The sequence below is a fragment of the Danio rerio genome, chromosome 23 (assembly GCF_052040795.2).
Source record: "Danio rerio strain M-AB ecotype USA chromosome 23, GRCz13ab, whole genome shotgun sequence".
NCBI lineage: Eukaryota > Metazoa > Chordata > Actinopteri > Cypriniformes > Danionidae > Danio > Danio rerio.
Genome location: NC_141043.1, coordinates 40,432,383 through 40,452,556, shown reverse-complemented (window position 1 = coordinate 40,452,556; position 20,174 = coordinate 40,432,383). Strand labels below are relative to the sequence as shown.

General features: G+C 37.6%; 1 protein-coding gene across 2 annotated transcripts in view; it reads right to left on the bottom strand.

Annotated features, from left to right (window-relative positions):
- vwa5b1 (von Willebrand factor A domain containing 5B1) overlaps positions 1–20,174 on the bottom strand; it is a 108,696-nt gene that overhangs the window by 47,961 nt on the left and 40,561 nt on the right. For both annotated transcript variants that reach the window (XM_087307594.1, XM_087307593.1), the window contains 3 exons: positions 12,217–12,393; positions 4,125–4,235; positions 1,061–1,263 (listed from right to left, as the gene is read on the bottom strand). In XM_087307594.1, coding sequence (XP_087163720.1) covers positions 1,061–1,263; positions 4,125–4,235; positions 12,217–12,393 — 491 coding nt within the window. The remainder of the gene's footprint in view (positions 1–1,060; positions 1,264–4,124; positions 4,236–12,216; positions 12,394–20,174) is intronic.

Genomic DNA, 20,174 nt, shown 5'->3' with positions numbered 1-20,174 from the left:
CAAGAGATGCGAGCGAACGCTCATTCAGTGCATCGAGCCGCAGTTTTAAGGCAAAGCGGAAGGAAAAGGAAAAGGCCAAGTAAACAAGTAAACACAACATAGCTGCCGTTTAGACTGAATTGGCACCATTTTTTATCTTGTTCCTGTATCTGTAAAGCTAAAATGTCTTATTTTTACTTTTTGTATCTATTTGAAAATGAAGAAAATGTTAATTTAAAAAGGTTTAAGATTAATGTATTATTTTACTATCAGAGATGCGCAGATTGGTTCACTGAATCTGCTTTTAATATCCACGGTGACCTACGTATCATCATGCCTAAAACAAAGAATTAAATGAATAAAGTGACGATTGGGTTTGGGTCGGGTGCGGATACATATATCAGATAAAACTAAATGTGCGGGCAGGTGGTGGGTAAATGATCATTTCATCTGATCCGCACATCTTTACAGGACACGCTGGAGGGACTATGTCTCTCGGCTGGTTTGGGAACATCTCGGGATCCCCCTGGAGGAGCAGGAAGAAGTGTTTTTTTGGAGTTCTTTCCCAAGACTGCCCATGTGACCCAGCCCCGGAAAAGCGGAAGAAAATGAATAAATGAATGAATGAATGAATGACAGCACATAACATTTCACTAGATATTTTTTCAAGATACTAGTTTTCAGCTTTAAGTGACATTTAAAGGCTTAACCAGGTTAATTAGGCAAGTTAGGGTAGTTAGGTAAATCATTGTATAACAATGCTTTTTTCTGTAGACAATCAAAAATAATATTGCTTAAGGGGGTTAATAATTTTGTCCTTAAAATGTTTTTTTTTTGTTAAAACTGTTTTTATTCTAGCCAAAATAAAACAAATAAGACTTTCTTTAGAAGAAAAAATATTATCAGACATACTGTGAAAAATTCCTTGCTCTGTTAAACGTTATTTAGAAAATATAAAAAAATAAAAAACTCATTGGAGGGCTAATCATTTTGGCTTCAACTGTACACTTTAAATTCAGTCTTGCTTTTATTAAATGGAGGGATCTTCCGAAAGCATGAATATAAAAGTACAAGCATTGACCTGGTGAACCGAGCGTGGCTGCGGAGCAACTCAATGACCTTCCCCGTGTTACTGACGGCTCCGTCGGTCAGCAAGAAGAGCAGGCGAGGATGACCTCTGTGCATAGGCTGCCGCAGGATCCAGTTGAGTGGAGCCAGTATGTTTGTGCCGCCCATATCAGCCCGGATCTTCTTCACATACTCACAAGCCAACGCCAAGCTCTCCTGGGAAAGAAATAAGACAATTAAGCTGTCCGAAGAACTGTGTTGTTTCAATTAATTTAAAATAAATAGATTGAACAACCAGCAACAGTCATTTTTAGTAAACGTCTCTGAAAAAATAATTTGGTAAATCAGTGTTTTTACATTGTTCATAAACATGTTTAGTATGAAAATTCCATGACTTTTGCATGACCTTTTTAAAAAATGTTTACTAAATATGAATAATCTTGTAAAGCATTTATAAATCCTAGTTCAACATTAACTTTAATAATTAATGCATTATTAAAATGCATTATTAAAATCCGACACAGTGGTTCGCACTGCCGCTTCACAGCAAGAAGGTTGCTGATTCAAGTCCCAGCTGGGTCATTTGGCATTTCTGTGTGGAGTTTGCATGTTCTCCCCGTGTTCACGTGGGTTGCCTCCATTCCCCCACAGTCCAAAAATATGCGCTATATATTGGTGAACTGAATAAACTAAATTGACCGTAGTATATGTGTGTGAAGGAGTGTGTATGGGTGTTTCCCAGTACTGAGTTTCAGCTGGAAAGACATCCGCTGTGTAAAACATATGCTGGATAAGTTGGCGGATCATTCCGCCGTGGCAACCCCTGATGAATAAAGAAAAATTAATGAATTATTAAAATCCAATGTTGCGCTTGTTAACATTAGTTAATGCACTCTGCGTTAACATGATGTTAAAGTTAACATGATATAAGATTAGTTGTCTAATTTTGATCAGTTTACTTTCAAATAAATTATTTATTATATATATATTTATATATATTATAATAAATTGTTTATATAAATATATATATATATATATATATATATATATATATATATATATATATATATATATATATATATATATATATATATATATATATATTAGGGCTAACGTAATTAATCACACTTTTTTGTAATTAATCATGATTAATCACGAAAAGCCGTATTTATTACAGCAATAAAAAACAGGCATGTAAGTGCCATTGAATTTCAAAACAATCAATGCCTAACCAAAAAAAAATGATTTCCATGTTGGATTCTAAGAGGACTACAAACACGCACACACAGAGAGAGAGAGACAACGCGTGCAGTACAGCGGACTCGGCGAGCGAGGGATCCCTTTAGATTCATCAAAACGCACAATCAATCGCGTTAATCAAATTTGCTTAAACAAAGCGTTCTAAAGTGTGGCTGTATTGTACAAGTAAGGATTCTGACACAGCAACGTGAAGCAGACGCTTTACAAAAGACGCGTTTAGAAAGGAAACACGTCAAACTTATGAAATGTGAGGGCTCATGGAAGCAGCTTAAAGGCAGAGAATAGGGCTGTCTTTGACAGCTTGCGACTTTTTCCTCCACTTTTACTACAGTACATTTACATGGACACCAATACTCCACTTTATGATTAAGATAATACTGATTAAGAGTCTTCATTGTAAGCAGCGATTTTTGATTACCTCAAAGGATCACAGGAGTCCTGAAATGCGGAGGTTTTTCTTTCCGTTCGCCATGAGGTATCAAATTCCATTAAAACATCCTGAATTAAAATATACTGAATAAGAGTGAACTGCTGAACTGCAGTTAAAGTCTAAATATTAAAAGATGAAACAACCGAAACTGCATGAAACTCTGGAGGAAACGCAGAATAGCCTGGTGATGCCACATTAATTGTTTTATACTATAACCTTCCTTCTAAAAGCGCGTCCTTTTCTTTGCACGTCAAACACATGCAGAGCCGGAGCAAGCTGAACTGGCGCTCTAGGCAAACGGCAATCAAGCCGTCTTCAACCCGAAAGTGAAAAAGAAAGTGACCGGTTTGCTGATGAAAACGAGGGCCATGAGGGAGAGGGTGGGTGTAGCGGATGAAAGTGAAGACCGGTGGGTTCGCACACTATTCTGCTGCCACCTCTATGCACACCCCGTCCCTGAAAATACGTCGGCCACAGCAGGAAATAAAAAAATCTCCAACTGCGTTATTTGCGTTGTTATTTTTTTTCGCGTTAAATATTTAACGTTAATCACGTGCTTTAACACGATAATTTTGACAGCTCTAATATATATATGATGGTAAATCATACTAAACGTTTACTATTTTGGGTCTGTTAGGATTACCTTAATCATTTACATTTACTAAATGCCAGAATAATACATTTTAGACTGAAGCGCTAAGAACGAAAACACCATGGCAAGAACAAAACAACAAACACACCAGGACGAAAGCGTGCAACCGAACCGGGCGTGCTCAGCCAAGACAGCACTCATACAAAGACGAAAATAGACAGGAAATATGAGTGCTTGACTCTAGACAACTCAAGCCAGGCACAACATACTAGACAAGACAGGACTAGTGTCTGGACTCCGCCACCAAACAAGAATTAACAAGACCGAAGTGGCAGAATCCTGATGTTCCACCTTTCTTCAAATGATCTTCCTTTAGGTTCAGCATGAAAAAGACACTCATAAACATTTGCAACCGCTTGAGGGTATGTAAATAGTGGGTATATTTTAACTTTGGGGTGAACTGTCTCTTTAAGCTATCAATATGGACCACTATAGCTACACATGAAAAAGTACCACCCCAGTGACAGCTCTCGTACATTTATTTCTGAGAGTGCAGAAATAACATTTAAGCAGTTTTAAAATGACTTGCACCAGAGAATACCGAATGAGCAGAGTTTTATCTGTTTTGAAATCATATGAAGCTTTAAAAGCAATTCATTCTGTAAGCCCAGAGCTTTGCCAGTGGACGGCGGCAGAAAAACACAGTCATAGATCCTCTGGACAGTCTAGCAGCTCTCAGTGTTAACTGCTGATCTAATGAGGCCAGTAACGGCGGCTCTCTGCAGGGGACTTTACCTCATCATAGCTCTGGCTCGTGGAAAACAGTGTTTTGAATTTGGATCCAAAGCCCACAATGTTGAACAAGCAGGCCGGGAAAAGACTTTTCAGAATCACCACCATTGCATCCTGTGAACGCACACAAAAATGGGAGGTCAGCAGGAATGAGATGAATAGGAGAAAAGCAGGGTGGATTATAGTGGGCAGATACAAAGGAAGAGGAATGCATATACAGTTGCAGTCAGAATTATTAGCCCCCTTAAATTATTCGCCGCCTGTTTTTGTCCCCTAATTTCTGTTTAACAGAGAGAAGATTTTTATTTATAATAACTGATTTATTTTATCTCTTCCATGATGACAGTAAATAAAATGTTACAAGATATTTTTCAAGACACTTCTATACAGCTTAAAGTGACATTTAAAGGCTTAATTAGGTTAATTAGGCAGGTTAGGGTAATTAGGCAAGTCATTTTATAACGATGGTTTGTTCTGTAGACAATTGAAAAAAATAAGAGTCCCGTTTTTCATCCAATAAACTTTATTACATGCAGTATTACACACAGTCCAGCACTGCACTAAGATTTACACGTGACTTGAAGAGAATTTGACACTTCCTGTACTGTCGGTACAACCGACTTGACATAATCACAAACCAGCCATCACCGTCACAAGCGCACACGATCAGAAAAGAGCCTTGTAGACGAAAGATCTTTCCACAAACCAATCATGCATCTACTTAGACAACAGTACTCAAGAGCGATTCCTGAGGAGTAATAAACCGGTGTGATAAATACTGTATTACGACTTCTCAGTTGTCTCATGTAGGCTACTTTTTTGACACGTACAATATTTACAGCCACTACTACCAGTTTTCTGTACAATCTTCGAACTGACATCAGCAAAATACTGTAATGATACGTAGACGGCGATAAATATAATAAGCAAAATAATTACTTTGTATCGCAGTAACAGTACAATGTACATATATCAACAGTCCAGAAAGTTCTGCGGGATTAGGCACTTAACACTGGAGAGCACTAGATAGTGTCCTTCAAGTGACAATTTGACATCTTTAACGATCGTAAAGGCAAACAGATGTACATTGCATGATGTTATACTTTACACATAACTGCATCTTACGCCGTCGAATCCTCCGTTAACTAAAATAGCCTGACATGCCACATACTGTATACAGTCGAAGTCAATTACATCAACTAATAAACAAATCACTCGCTATAAGGCTTTGAATGATTAATTCATATTTATGTTACATATGATATGATAAAGGCTTAACTAGGTTAATTAGGCAGGTTAGGGTAATTAGGCAAGTCATTAAATAAAGATGGTTTGTTCTGTAGACTATTAAAAAAATATATAGCTTAAAGGAGCTAATAATATTGACCTGAAATGGTGTTTAAAAATGTTAAAACCGCTTTTATTCAAGCTGAAATAAAACAAACAAGACTTTCTCCAGAAGATAAACTATTATCAGACATAGTGTGAAAATTAATTTGTTTAAAATTAATTAATTTAAATTTAATTTGAAATAGTGACAGACCTCATCGTTTTAAAAACCGAGAAAATCCTACAGCTCTTCTGTATTAATCACATTCATATTTACAAACCTAATTATCACCTCATGCTAATTACTCTCTGCTGTTCCTGCTGTCAGTCTGACAAGGAGCAGCATTGTAAATTCTATCTGTACCTTAGACGAAACACAATAGACGTCTGACAGGTATAATAGTAGTGTTCATTAAACACTGCCACACTGTTGTCTAATGGCTCCGGGTCTGCTAACAAAGACTGCTGGCTCAATTCAAGCTAGGGTGACACAAAAAGCCATTAGCGATAGACCACTAGTCTAAACATTCGGGGGAATGTTCCAATGAAGGGTACAGACATGCCATAAGAGTGTAACACTTAACCCTGCAATTAGTTTAATGTGGATTGCTTTACATAAGGATGTGGTAAATTACATAGAACTATATAGCGCATTGAGCATGTCAAATGTAATGAAAAAGGTAATATATACAGTATTGTGCAAAAGTGTTTGTCTTTGGGAGTCTTTAGGTTTTGGGAGGCTGAGACTTTGCACACATCTATGTCTCTTCATGTAGATTGTGTCAAAGCAGCTTAACATAGAAGTTCTAATAATGGTAATGGTAGTATCTAAACGGTATTGAGCAAGAACAGGGTCATTACTTTTAGGGGAACAATACCTTTAAAAAAAGAGCAGAAAATAAGGGAAATATGTACACAATGTTCAGAACAAAATTACTTTTGGAATCAAAAGACTAGCATCATACGTCTGTGTTTAATGTGACCTTTTTGGCACCAAGCAACAGCCTGAACTTTTTTGATGAGACTTTTCTGAAATGATGTGCTGTTTACCATTAGGTTTTTTCTTTGATTTAACATGTTTTATCTTTCTTTTTCTCTTCAGGTGAATCTCATAATGCCTATACTATTGCCTAAACATACTTGTACACTCAAAAAAATCAATGAGACTGAGACGCTTCAAATCGACAACTCTCACTCTGGAGAGTCACTTCGCGCATATCAGTAGGTGGCGGTAGTTTTCATACGAAAACAACAAGAAGAAGTTTCACCGCGTGTTTTTGGCACTGTTTGGGAATTGGTTTTCCCAAGAGCTTGAATGTTATGCATGTTATGTTGTTGGCTATATGTTTCCTATACATTTTATACTTTTACATTTTGAATAGGAGTACCAAAGTGAAGAAAGCTGTTTAAACTCAATTGGTAAAAAAAAATGATGTTAACGTCCTACAGGTATTGCTTGGGGATCAGTTTTCTTAAGAGCCAAGGTTATTTTGATGGCTAAATGTTTCTTATACATTTTATATTACATATTACAATTTTGGATATTATATAACATTTTGTATCAGAATATTAAAGAAGAAATTTGTTTACATGTGATTCGTGCCTGCTAAAGGCTATAATAAAAGATATATATATATATATATATATATAAAATGTTTTCTGTCCTTTTTGTGTTGAATTACTTAATTTTAAATCTTGCTTCATAGTATTGTAATTTAAAAAAGGTAATTTAAACAACAGGGCGAAGCAGTGGCGCAGTGGGTAGCACGTTCGCCTCACAGCAAGAAGGTCGCTGGGTTGCTGGTTTGAACCTTGGCTCAGTTGGCGTTTCTGTGTGGAGTTTGCATGTTTCCGGTTTCCCCCACAGTCCAAAGACATGTGGTACAGGTGAAATGGGTAGGCTAAATTGTCTGTAGTGTATGAATGTGCGTGTGAATGTTTCCCAGATGGGTTGCGGCTGAAAGGGCATCTGCTGCGTAAAAAAACTTGCTGGATAAGTTGGCGGTTCATTCCGCTGTGGCGACCCTGGATTAATAAAGGGACTAAGCTGACAAGAAAATGAATGAATGAATGAATTTAAACAACAATATTGAACAAGAAATTTACTAGCTGATTTAACAAGACATAATTTTGTTAAAGTAAAGCTTTAGTGTTACATTGAGTAAATTAGAATTATTTTAATGAGAATAACACAATACAAACATTTTGAGCCAATTAGTTGCAAAGAAGTTAGACTGACATATTGAAACCATGTTTTATCTACAAATGTGCTTTGTGTTCATACAACATGTTCAAAGCAGTTCAGGTTTACTTGATTGGATTAGATGCATAAAGGGTGCCACGATTAAATCATGTTCATTCAACAATTTTTTTTTTTGAGTGTATATAATATTTAGGTCTGGACTCTGTGGAGGCCATTTCATGACTGTGTTCATTTCATCAGCTGTTTTTCTCTCCAAATATGATTTTGCTACATTAGTAATGTGTTTGGTATCATTATCATGCTTAAAAAATAAATCTATTACAAAGTAAGTTCTTTTTTAGAATTACATGATGAATTATAACCTGTCTGTACTTTTCAGCATTCACAATCCCATCGATTCAGGCAATATTGACAGCAGCTGTGGCAGAAATCAGTTCAAAAACTCTCCTTCACAAACTGGATGTTATTTACCATGCAGCAATTAGTTTTGTTACTGGTGCGCCATTTAATACTCATCATTGTTAACTCTGTATTTATTATTAAATTGGCCTTCTCTTTAATCATGTCGACACATTCATTGGTTTCTGTTAATTTACAGAACCCTTATTGGAAAAACTCCACTATATTTACAGTCACTTCTCAACATTCAGGAAACACGTGGAAACCAGCGCTCTAGTAGTTTTATTAACCTTTGCAAACCCAAAGTTCGCACTTCATTTGGTCACTGCTCTTTTCAGTTTTCTGCTGCTGATGCTTGGAAAGCTCAGCACTTTCATTCCACTATAATCTTTTCAAGAGTTCATACTTAGCTGATGATTGATTATAAAGCTTGTTTGGCATGCTGTCCTGGGAGGGAGCCCTGAGCTTATAAGATCCTTGAGCCCGGGGCTCACTCCATATTGCAAGGCGAGAAGGGAGTTTGAGCTCAGGTAGATCTCGAGAACTCCCCTGCTGTAGTAGCTAATGAACAGATAGTGATTGCTCTTAAGCGATTACTACTTACTAGGAGCATGTTGCATGTTTTTGGACGGTGGGAGGAAACCGGGGAACACGGGGGAAACCCATGTGAGCAGGGGGAGAACGTGTAAACTCTGCACAGAAACACGGCTGGCTTGGTAAGGACTATAACCAGTGATTTTCTTGCTGTGGGGCAACAGTGCTAACCACTGGGCCAACGTGCCACCCATCTAGGAAAGGAGGAGAAGTAGGGCTGGAAGGAGGGATTCTTCATAATGAAGATGGAACTTATATGGAACTTAGGGTATTTATAGTGGCAGTGATTGGTGAATCACAAATTGAACAATGCAGGACTAGTTGCAAGCAAGCATAAGCACATCATCCTCTCGAAATTAGTTTATAAATAAACTTCACTTAAAAACCCCCAAAATCTATCTAGAACCTGTTTTTTCTGGTTGTATTTTAATAAAGAGAATGCAAAGTAATATATAATGTCATTATACACTCACGAAAACAACAAATGCAACTAGGAGCCTAAGACTTTTGCACAGTAATGTACATTATTACATACACACACACAGCCCAATTTTAGCCCAGATTTTCGGTTTCGTGAAATTGCAGACAAATGTCCAAAATCTGAAGCAAATCGGTGCTTGTTCAAGCGGGCAACAATCACGAAGTACAAATCGTCAAAGATGCTTTCAGAGAGAATCACCAACGTGTCGCTGAAACCTGTGAAATATTTGGCATGCTAAATATCTGGACCTGTCGTCAATTATAAATCATGCTAATTTAAATGAGTTCTGATTGAAAAACACATCTGCAATGTTTTACTTAATTATACAGAGTTAAATCCATATTCGCGGTCAATAAATATAAAAATGACCAGCATGAGACCTTCAATAATTGTCAGTTTGTGTAATAATATTAAATAAATGGTGACAACATGCACGTTCATTTCAGGGTGAACAAAATTCCTTTAAATAGCATCTTTTCAGTGTTACAAGATACATCTATTGTTATCCTGCTTTATCCCAGGAGGAATCACATTGGATTTATGACATTTAAGCATGGATCAAGACTTCCTCAGGGTCAAGGATATTCTGGGACGGGTGTTTCTGCGACCTGAGCCTTTACATTCAAGCAGTTTGGAGTTTGTGGTCAGGAAAGGAGCATCCTCAATCAAAAGCCCAGTGAGTCATCGCTGCATCGTGCGTCACGCTGCAAAACCCGCCAACAGGGAGCATACACACACACACACTCATTCATACACACACACACTCATTCACACATCAACAGTGCACAAAATATCCAATCTCAGCATGAAGACTTACCAAGTTCAATTATCGTAGCCACTTGAGCCATTCAATGCAACAAGCTGGTTATTTCATTACAAAGCCTCTTCAACAGGCTGCTCAAATGCTCTGATTTGGTTCTGACTAAAGAGTTGTTCGTTGAAATAGTGTAACAAAACAAATAATAGTAATAAAACCAAAATATTTACTTATTTTTTCAGTTTTGTGATATTTATATGTCAATATTTACTGTTGAAAGAGATTCTACAATGCATTTTACACAAGTATTGTGTGCAAAACTGAAATATTGCTTCACTAGCATGGCCCACGCCACACTTTAAGCTAGACTTTACTGTAGGGATGTAGGGATGAAAGGGATGGTTGAAGAACAGTGAGATGAAGGGGAAAGGGAATAAGAGGATGACTGGTAAACAGGTGGGTAAGTTGATCGAGCATCATACTATGCCCAGAGACTCAGAGTGGGGGTGCTGTCTCTGTAATAGTTTGGCAGAGTGATTGGACTCCCCGATTCAACCTACGTGTAGGAGTGAAAAGGGTTATGGGATTGTGAATGGAAATGGAGGAATGGAGGGTGGATTCAAAGAACAAGAATAAGAGTGCTAGAGGGATAATCTTCCTTAAATAAGTTTAAGGAAGTGGGTGATTGGTTAAGGTGACAAAGCGAGGTGTGGTTCCGCCGCTGAACCTTTATTAACAAGTTAACTCCATATAAAATATTTAGGAACAAAGCACTGTTTCTAATCCAATGAGGCAATTTGAAAAACTTGTGCCAGAGTCAATTCAATTCAATTCATCTTTGTTTGTATAGTGCTTTTGCAATGTAGATCGTGTCAAAGCAGCTTAACATAGAAGATTATAGTAGATTGAAACTGTCAGTCCAGTTTTCAGAGCTGAAGGTCAGTTTGGTTCAGTTCCGTGTGGTTTAGTTTTCACTGCTGAAAGTCCAAACACTGAAGAGCAAATCCATTGATGCGCAGCTCCACAAGTCCCAAACCAAGCAAGCCAGTGGCGACATCAGTGAGGAAAAAACTTCACCATTTGACAAAGGTGAAGGAAAAAAACTGGCTAAATTGGGCACAACCATTTTTCCTCTGGCCAAACTTCTTTTGCAGAGCAGCATTCTAGACGCCGGAGGCTGCAGAGCGCTGTAGTCCATCGTGGAAAAGCTGCAGTTGGGAGAGATCATCGGCTGGTGTACAGGCTGGCCCTTCAGAATCAATGCAAAGACTCCAAATATCAAAAAAGGAAAATGGAAATTACTGCAGTAGGAGAAGCCACTTGCGAAAGAACAATTTGCACAGGTTCACCAAAATTGGACAACAGAAAATTGGGAAAATGTTGCCTGGTCTGATGAGTCTAAATTTCTGCTGTAACATTCGGATGGTCGGGTCAGAATTTGGTGTCAACAACATGAAAGCATGGATCCATCCTGCCTTGTATCAATGGTTCGGGTTGGTGCTGGTGGTGTAATGGTGTGGGTTTTTTTCCTTGGCACAGTTTGGGCCCATTAGTACCAATTGAGCATCATGTCAACACCACAGCCTTCCTGAGTATTGTTGCTGACCATGCCCATCCCTTTATGACCACAGTGTACCCATTTTCTGATGGCTACGTCCAGCAGCATAGCACACCATGTCATTAAGTGCGAATCATCTCAGAATAGTTTCTTGAACATGACAATATGTTCACTGTACTCAATTGGCCTCCACAATCAAAAGATCTCAATCCAATAGAGCATCTTTGGCATGTGGTGGAACGAGAGATTAGCATCATGGATGCGCAGCCGATGAATCTGCAGCAACTGCGTGATGCTATTATGTCAATATGGAGGAATATTTCCAGTACCTTCTTGAATCTACGCCATGGAGGATTAAGGCAGTTCTGAAGGCAAGATGGTCCAAGCCAGTACTAGTAAGGTGTACCTAATAAAGTGGCCGGTGAGTGTATATCGTCATACTGCACAGCCCTGCTGCCAAGTCAGTACTTTATGTGCACAACTTTGCTACTTTAATGACTCTGCATAAATATTAACTCCCAAAAACGTTCATAAAACCGAATTAAAACGTGGGCGAAGCATCTGAGGCTGTACAGTAGCTTATGAGGAAGACTCTCTTTGTTAAATAAGCCCTGCAGTGTGTATATAAAAGCCCTGATTCATTAATGGTCATTAACACGACTGAAGCACTTTAGGGTTTTAAGTCGCTGGATAAATTAGGATGTCTTCAAAAGTTAATGAGCACTGGGAGGGAGGGCCACAGTTAGTTTAAGCACAGAAACAGTTGTGTCCCACCTTAACTCGATTAATGTTGACCCCGCTCATGCTTCCACTGCGGTCTATGAGGAAGACAAATTCGCCCTGGATGCTGCGCAGGTCAGAGGTGGTGGATCGCAGGTCCGGACAGAAGTTCAGCATCACCACAGGGTTGTGGAGGATGTCTTTATGAAGCCTCTTCCGAATAATGTCCACCTACACACACACATACATAGATGAGTCCACAAAATAGCCATTACTGGAGGCAATAAGAGTAAAAGCTGGTGAATCTCAGTCATAAGAATATCTGTAAAATATAAGAAGAGCTAAAAGTTTGGGATTAGTAATAATCTGTGAATTTAGAAAACGTATTTAGTTTAAATTCTAGTAAATCAATAATTTAGTTTTAATGATTTCTATAAGCTAGCATGCTTCAAAACTGTGATAAAATTCGCATCTAGAATATATAAACATAATATAAATGAAAGCTAGCAGTTTGTCACTTCCGCCTCAATGAATCAATAATGTTTTGACATCACCTCATCATTCAGTTTCTCCTCAAATCTCCTGACCAATTAAATGCTCTGAGTATCTGACATGCCCCGCCCCCTTCAACATGTTTCTCATTTGCTTTTCATTTGACCTCAACTACTCTCACTGGCAGAGCTGTGATAAACCTTTAACCTTTAAAAAGACTGTTCTGCTCACGAAGGCTGCATTTATTTGATTTAAAAAAATACAGTAAAAACGATTTAAATATTGATAAATAAATTTTAAAACATCAGCATCATTATTAGTGGCATATTTAGTAAAGATGCTGGTGTTTTACACAACAGGAATGAAGAAAGTCTGGGAAGAAAAAAGTACAGTGCATTTAATGGATGGTAAAGTGTACAGATTAATTCATTCCTTTATTCATCAGGGGTCGCCACAGCGGGATGAACCGGCAACATATCCAGCATATGTTTTATACATTGGACGCCACTCCAGCTGAAACCCAGTACTGGGAAACACCCTTACAAACTCATTCACACACACGCACAACAGCCAATTTAGTATATTTAATTCACCTATTGCGTATGTCTTTGGACTGTGGGGGGAACCGGAGCACCAGGAGGAAATCCACGCCAACACAGGGAGAATATGCAAACTCTACACAGAAATGCCACTGACCCTACCGGGACTTGAACCAGCTACCTTCTTGCGGTGACTGTGCTGACCACTGAGTCACCATGTCACCTGTACAGATGTATAATGCTGAAAATTTAGCTGATGAAACTCAAAGAAGTTATTGAATGGATAAAATGTAGATTATGTAATACAGCAGGACCTTTTACAGTATGTAGCATGGCAAAGATTGTAAATCTACTACTCTATAAAGATTGTAAATCTATAACTCACTCTCAATTTATCCATGATTTTTCTATTGAAATAAAATAAAAGCAAAATCGTGTTCATTCATTCATTTTCTTTCCGGCTTAGTCCCTTTATTATTCTGGGTTTGCCACAGCAGAATGGACCGCCAACTTATCCAGCATATGTTTTACACAGCGAATGCCTTTCCAGCTGCAACCCATACACCCATACAGACTCATTCACACACATACACTACAGCCAACTTAGTTTATTCAGTTCACCTACAGCGCATGCCTTTGGACTGTGGGGAAAACCAGAGCACCCGGAAGAAGCCCACACGAACACGGGGAGAACATGCAAACTCCACACAGAAACACCAACTGACCCAACCGAGGTTCAAACCAGTGACCTTCTTGCTTTGAGGCGACAGTGCTGAGCCACCATGTTGCCGCTAAATCGTATATTTATGAAAATCATTTATTTTTTGTACTGTTTAATATTAAGGTTTCTTTGCAATAAATTATCTACACTGTGACTTTAGCATGTGAATCAAAACAATAAAACTGCATTATGGCACCTCTGATAAACATTTAATGTTGTAAACCGATCTATGCTTTTTATAGTGTGTGTATTTTTATTTATTCAGTATGAACCATATGATCTCTATCTTAACGGTTTAGGCACAAAGTCTAAAGCGCAGAGCGCAAAAGCAATAAAGGCATGCCTGAATCTACTTTTGCTATTCTAAGGATGAAAAAATACGGTTTGCGCCCTGGCGCATGGTCTAACAGGGTTGTGCTTATCCTCGTAATGAATTTATGGGTGTGTTTTGAGCATAACATGCATTAAACCATTCAGAGTCTCGTCTCCCATTCTCTTTAAGAGTCAGTTGCGTCAGTTGCATGGTGCATTTGCTATTCACGTGGTCGAACTTTGTAAGTGAGAAAAACTGAACACTTCACTTGCAAGAAAACAGTTAAACAGACCATCTGCAGTATGAGAGTCAAGAACAAGCCTCCTCCAGTCATTTTTTTTAACTTTCCCCTTCTCTCTTTAGTGGATAAGGAAAGGTGTTGTACACTCCACTGAAGACATCCATTAGCCTACATAATTAATTTTGTTTGTTAAGAGCAAAGATTTGTTTCAAAACTATTTCTAAATTCAGTTTTAATTTCCAGCAAAGAAACAATAAGAATGAAGTGTGGACAAAAAACACATGCTACGCCCCATATGGTCCAAAACCAGACAGGTGGACAAATCTAAGCTTATTTTTAATAAAACAAATATAAATAAATATGCATATAATAAATAATGCTGGTAATAGTAATAACATTACACAAAAGCAAGTTGTCATGAGTAAACTGAAAAAAGCCCCCCGAGGTGAAGAAGGCATGAGGCAGTGGTTTTTAAATTTATGTAGAAAGTAATAATTTTTGTAATATTTTAATCCTTTAATATTTTTTGTTTGTAAAGACATTTGTGCATTGCTGTACATCCTGCATGCTTTAAGCAATGTGTAAGTGAGGCAAGTAAGTATAATAGGGCCCTGTGTGTTTTCTGTGAGATTCCCCCAAAACTCTGTGACAAACATTTCCTAACAAAATGATTTCTTTCTACAACAAAAAAGTTAATAAAACATTTCACAAAGTTTGATCCTGGGTGTAGGATGTAAACTGGTCTATTAAAGGTTGAGAGTTCAATGTTTAGGTGAACCTTCAGCAGAAATACAGAAGTCAAACTACTTGACAAAGCTCAAGAGCTTCTGGAAAATGGCCATTAGCCTATAGTGATTGTGAACTGCTGTGAAAAGTGTTTCAAATCAGTAATGTATTCAACCACTTCACAGAACCGTTGAATTAGTCAGTCCTTTGTGTCATAAATGATGTCTTTCAAAAATCTGCTGTTTCTAAGTCTTTAATTATATGAACTACCTGGCCTGATTTTCATTTCAAAGTCTTTCATTTCAGCCCTAATCATTCGAAGTTCAGATTGCAGGTATTGTTTCTTTCAGCAACTTACTTCTTTAATGTGAGAAAAAGTATATTCGTTCTTTCAATTCTCCTTTGCTTTTCAACAAGTCTTTCTGATTTTTAAGCCTATTTTTACTTTATTTAATAATTTAATTAATATTTTTACCTTTTACCCAGGGCTGGACTGGGACAAAAAAATCAGCCCTGACATTTTGGGCCAGAGCGGCCCCTATACGATCCAAATGCTGCCTGTCTGTGCACACTCTTGAATGTTTACCAACTCCTATTTTATAAAATCAAAAAAGCCACATATAGGAAATGAATATTAATCTCAATTTAATTTCTATATACTGTCCATAAATATTTTGGTTATGTTCTCAAAAATTCACTATTCATTCATTCATTCATTCATTCATTTTCCTTCGGCTTAGTCCCTTTATTTATCAAGGGCCACCACAGCGGAATGAACCACCAACTATTCCAGCATATGTTTTATGCAGCAGATGTCCTTCCAGCTGCAACCCAGTATGGGAAACACCCATATACACTCATTCACACACACACATACACACACACACACAAACACACACTACGGGCAATTCAGCTTATTCAACCCTCTATTCACTCAGCCTACATGAAATAATTAACATAACTGCCTCGTGTAGCTACTATATTTATATGACCATCACCTTCCCTATAACAAAACTGCCTCATTTAATTTTTATTAAAATATACGAAACATACCCTGCCTCTTTTGCTGAATGCAAGTTTTGATAATCAATAATTGCCATTATAAAAGTATAACGTACAATACATTTATACAATAAACAAAAGCAACCAGTCACATAAGCAGTATTCACAGCCTTTGCCGTAAAGCTCTAAATTGAGCTTAGCTACATTCTGTTTCCACTGATCATTTTTGAGATGTTTTAGCAGCTTAATTGGAGTTCGCCTGTAGTAAATTCAGTTGATTGGACATGATCTGAAAAGGCATACACCTGTCTATATAAGGGCCCAGGGTTGACAGTGCATGTCAAAGCACAAACCAAGCATGAAGACAAAGGAATTGCCTGTAGACCTCCGAGACAGGATTGTCTTGAGGCACAAGGCTGGTGATGGTTAAAGAAACATTTCTGCTGCTCTGAAAGTTCCAATGAGCACAGTGGCCTCCATCGTCCATGAGTGGAAGATGATTGGAACCACCAGAGCTGGCCGGCCATCTAAGCTGAGTGATCGGGGGAGAAGGGCCTTAGTCAGAGAGGTGATCAATAACCTGATGGTCATTCTGTCTGAGCTGAATCTTACAGAAGGACAACCATCTGTCCAGCAATCCACCAATCAGGCCTGTATGGTACAGTGGCCAGGCGGAAGCCACTGCCACAGCCACTGGAATTTGCCAAAAGGCATCTGAAGGACTCTCAAACCATAAAAAACAAAATTCTCTGGTCTGATGAGACTAAAATTGAACTCTTTAAAGTGAATGCCAGGCACCGCTTATCACCAGGCTAATGCCATCTCTACTGTGAAGCATGGTGGTGGCAGCATCATGCTGTGGGGATGTTTTTCAGCAGCAGGAACTGGAAGACGAGTCAGGATAGAGGGAAAAATGAATGCAGCAATGTACTGAGACATCCTGAATGAAAACCTGCTTCAGAGTGCTCTTGACCTCAGACTGGGGCGACTGTTCATCTTCCAGCAGGACAATGACCCAAAGCACACCGCCAAAATATAAATGGAGTGGCTTCACGACAACTCAGTGAATGTCCTTGAGTGGCCCAGCCAGAGCCCAGATCTAAATCCTATTGAACATCTCTGGAGAAATCTGAAAATAGCCGTACACCATCCTTTCCCATCCAACCTGATAGAGCTTGAGAGGCACTGCAAAGAGGAATGGGCAAAAATTGACAAAGACACGTGTGCCAAGCTTGTGGCTTATATTCAAAAAGACTTGAGGCTGTAATTGCTGCCAAAGGTGCATCAACAAAGTATTGAGCAAAGGCTGTGAATACTGATGTACATGTGATTTTTCAGGTTTATTATTTTTAATAAATTTACAACAATTTTCAAAAAATCTTGTGTCACATTGTCATTATGGGGTATTGTGTGGAGAATATTGAAGAAATAAATGAACTTAATCCATGTTGGAATAAGGCTGTTACATAAACAAATGTGGAAAAAGTGAAGCATTATGAATACATAAATTAATATATCTTACTTAACTTATCTTTGCACTCAGCCAAAACGAGTTACCTGAGAACAAGTAATAGATTCAAAAGACCAAAGAGTTGTTAGATATAAACAGCAAGACAAATTAAATATCACCTTTAACTACTATAGTGAGATGAGGTGTAGCGGTAGATCTTTGATGAACTGTCCGACCTGCACTGCTCTCACCTGGGGTTTTGTGCTCAAAGAACATTATATAAAGGCAACAAAATAAAATGCTTTACAAAATAAATAAAGTAATCCAACATCAGTGTCCGAAAGCTCCACCCCTTCCGCTACATGAGCAAAGCTGCGGCCGTTGAGTGCGTGCAGCATCCTTCATTCAACACTTCATTTTACTGGTTGAATAAGTGCATCATCCGGGTAATTAAAGTGCACTTATTTTTTGTAGAGTTTTTAGTGTAAATGCACTACTTACATTTTTTATACTACAAAATGGCGTAGAATAGTGCATAAGTATGTGGTTTGGGACGCACCTCCAATGTTGGGTTATTACAAACCAGCAATTTTTAAAGAGTGCAGTCTACTTCAAGTCCTTTGGCAAAATGAGAGTTGCCAAGACTGTACAAAATTTGAAAGTTCCTCTGAAATTTGCAGCATTTGCTTCATTTTGGGTTAAATTCTGCAATTACAATATCCTGTAGGGACTGATACTCTGTTAAAATAGTTGGGTAAAAATACCCCAACATATAACCCAACTATATCTTTTTATAGCTCCTTCCCAACTAATGCATTGGGTTATTTTTATTAAATGTTATTTTTTCCATTTTAGTATTACTAGTACTACTATTCATTTTATAATTACTGTGTAAATAAATAACATACAGTATTCAAAAATATTGAAAATGCTTTTTTTCATTACATTTTAGTTCCAGACACTTTTGTTAAAATAAATCAAGAATCACAAAGAAACAGAACAAAGTAAAGACAGATATAAACTGTGCAGGCAGAAAATCATGTGGTGATGGAGCAGAATATGGAGCACTGTGTGTTGTAGAAACTGTCCAACAGCCGCAGCAGGCTTCACTTAGTGTCCACAATGTACAATACAGTTTAACCACATCCAAACACTTCTAAAAGATTGTCTTAGATGGTGAAACTGATATAAAAACACGACACGTAATTTGATAAAAAATAACAAAATGATTGCTTTATAGCTTAACTAAACTTTATAACACAAAAACAACATTACGCACACATATTTATACAGCTGTTTTGTGTCAGGTAAATCAGTTGACTGTTGAAATTTTTGAAATTTTTAACCCAACTGGTTGAGTTATTAAATAGATAACCAAATAAGAGTAGAAAAAAACAATAAAGCACCAAATATTTAACTCAACCAGTTGAGTTATTAATAAATAACCCAATAAAGGTTAAAAATAGCCCAACAAAGCACCAAATATTTAACTCAACTAGTTGAGTTATTAATAATAACCCAACAAAGGTTAAAAATAGCCCAACAAGCACCAAATTATAACTAGTTGAGTTATTTATAAATAACCCAATACAGGTTAAAAAATAACTCTACAAAGAACCAAATATTTAACTCACTGGTTGAGTTAATAACACAGTAAAGGTTAAAAAATAACCCAACAAAGCACCAAATATTTAACTCAACTAGTTGAGTTATTAATAAATAACTCAATAAAGCACCAAATACTTAACTATTTGAGTTATTAATAAATATCCCAATAAAGGGTAAATCAACCCAACAAAGCACCAAATATTTAACTCAACTAGTTAAGTTATTAATAAATAACCTAATTAAGGTTAAAAAAATAACCCTAGAAAGCACCAAATATGTTTAACTCAACCATTGGGTTAAATAAATAACTCAATGTTTTTTAGAGTGTACTGTACGTGAGCGAATAAATGATCACAGTAATTCAACTCACTTGAGTAAATGACCAACAGATGCTCTTGTGTATCTGTGAGCCAAGATTGAAATTTTGATCTTTTACGGCTCACGAATTCCCCTCGTGCATAGTGTAGATTTAATGAAAGAAGCTCACCTCCCGAATGAGCTGAAGTTAACTCTTATTTTGGTTCGCTGTAGGTAGAAACACTATGGACTTGGCTGAGGACCTTTGACGGTTTCCATAGAAACCTCTATTCATTGCTGATGATTTTAGGGCTGAATGTTCTCTGCCTCCTGTTGAGGAGCAGCACTCACTTAAAAATGCAATTGAAGCGTTGCACCGCTGAGAAACATGACAATCCCACTTAATGTAACTGCTTCCTGAAGCCACGATTTTCAAGAATTAGCAAGAGGGCTTAGCATTATGTGGATAATCTATTAATCTAGTGGATAATCAAGTAAGTAAATCTAAATATGTAAATCTGAATTTGAGCAGCACAACATTCAGTCATTCATTTTCCTTCAGCTTTGTGCCTTTATTCATCAGGGGTCGCCACAGTGGAAGGAACTGCCAACTTATCCAGCAT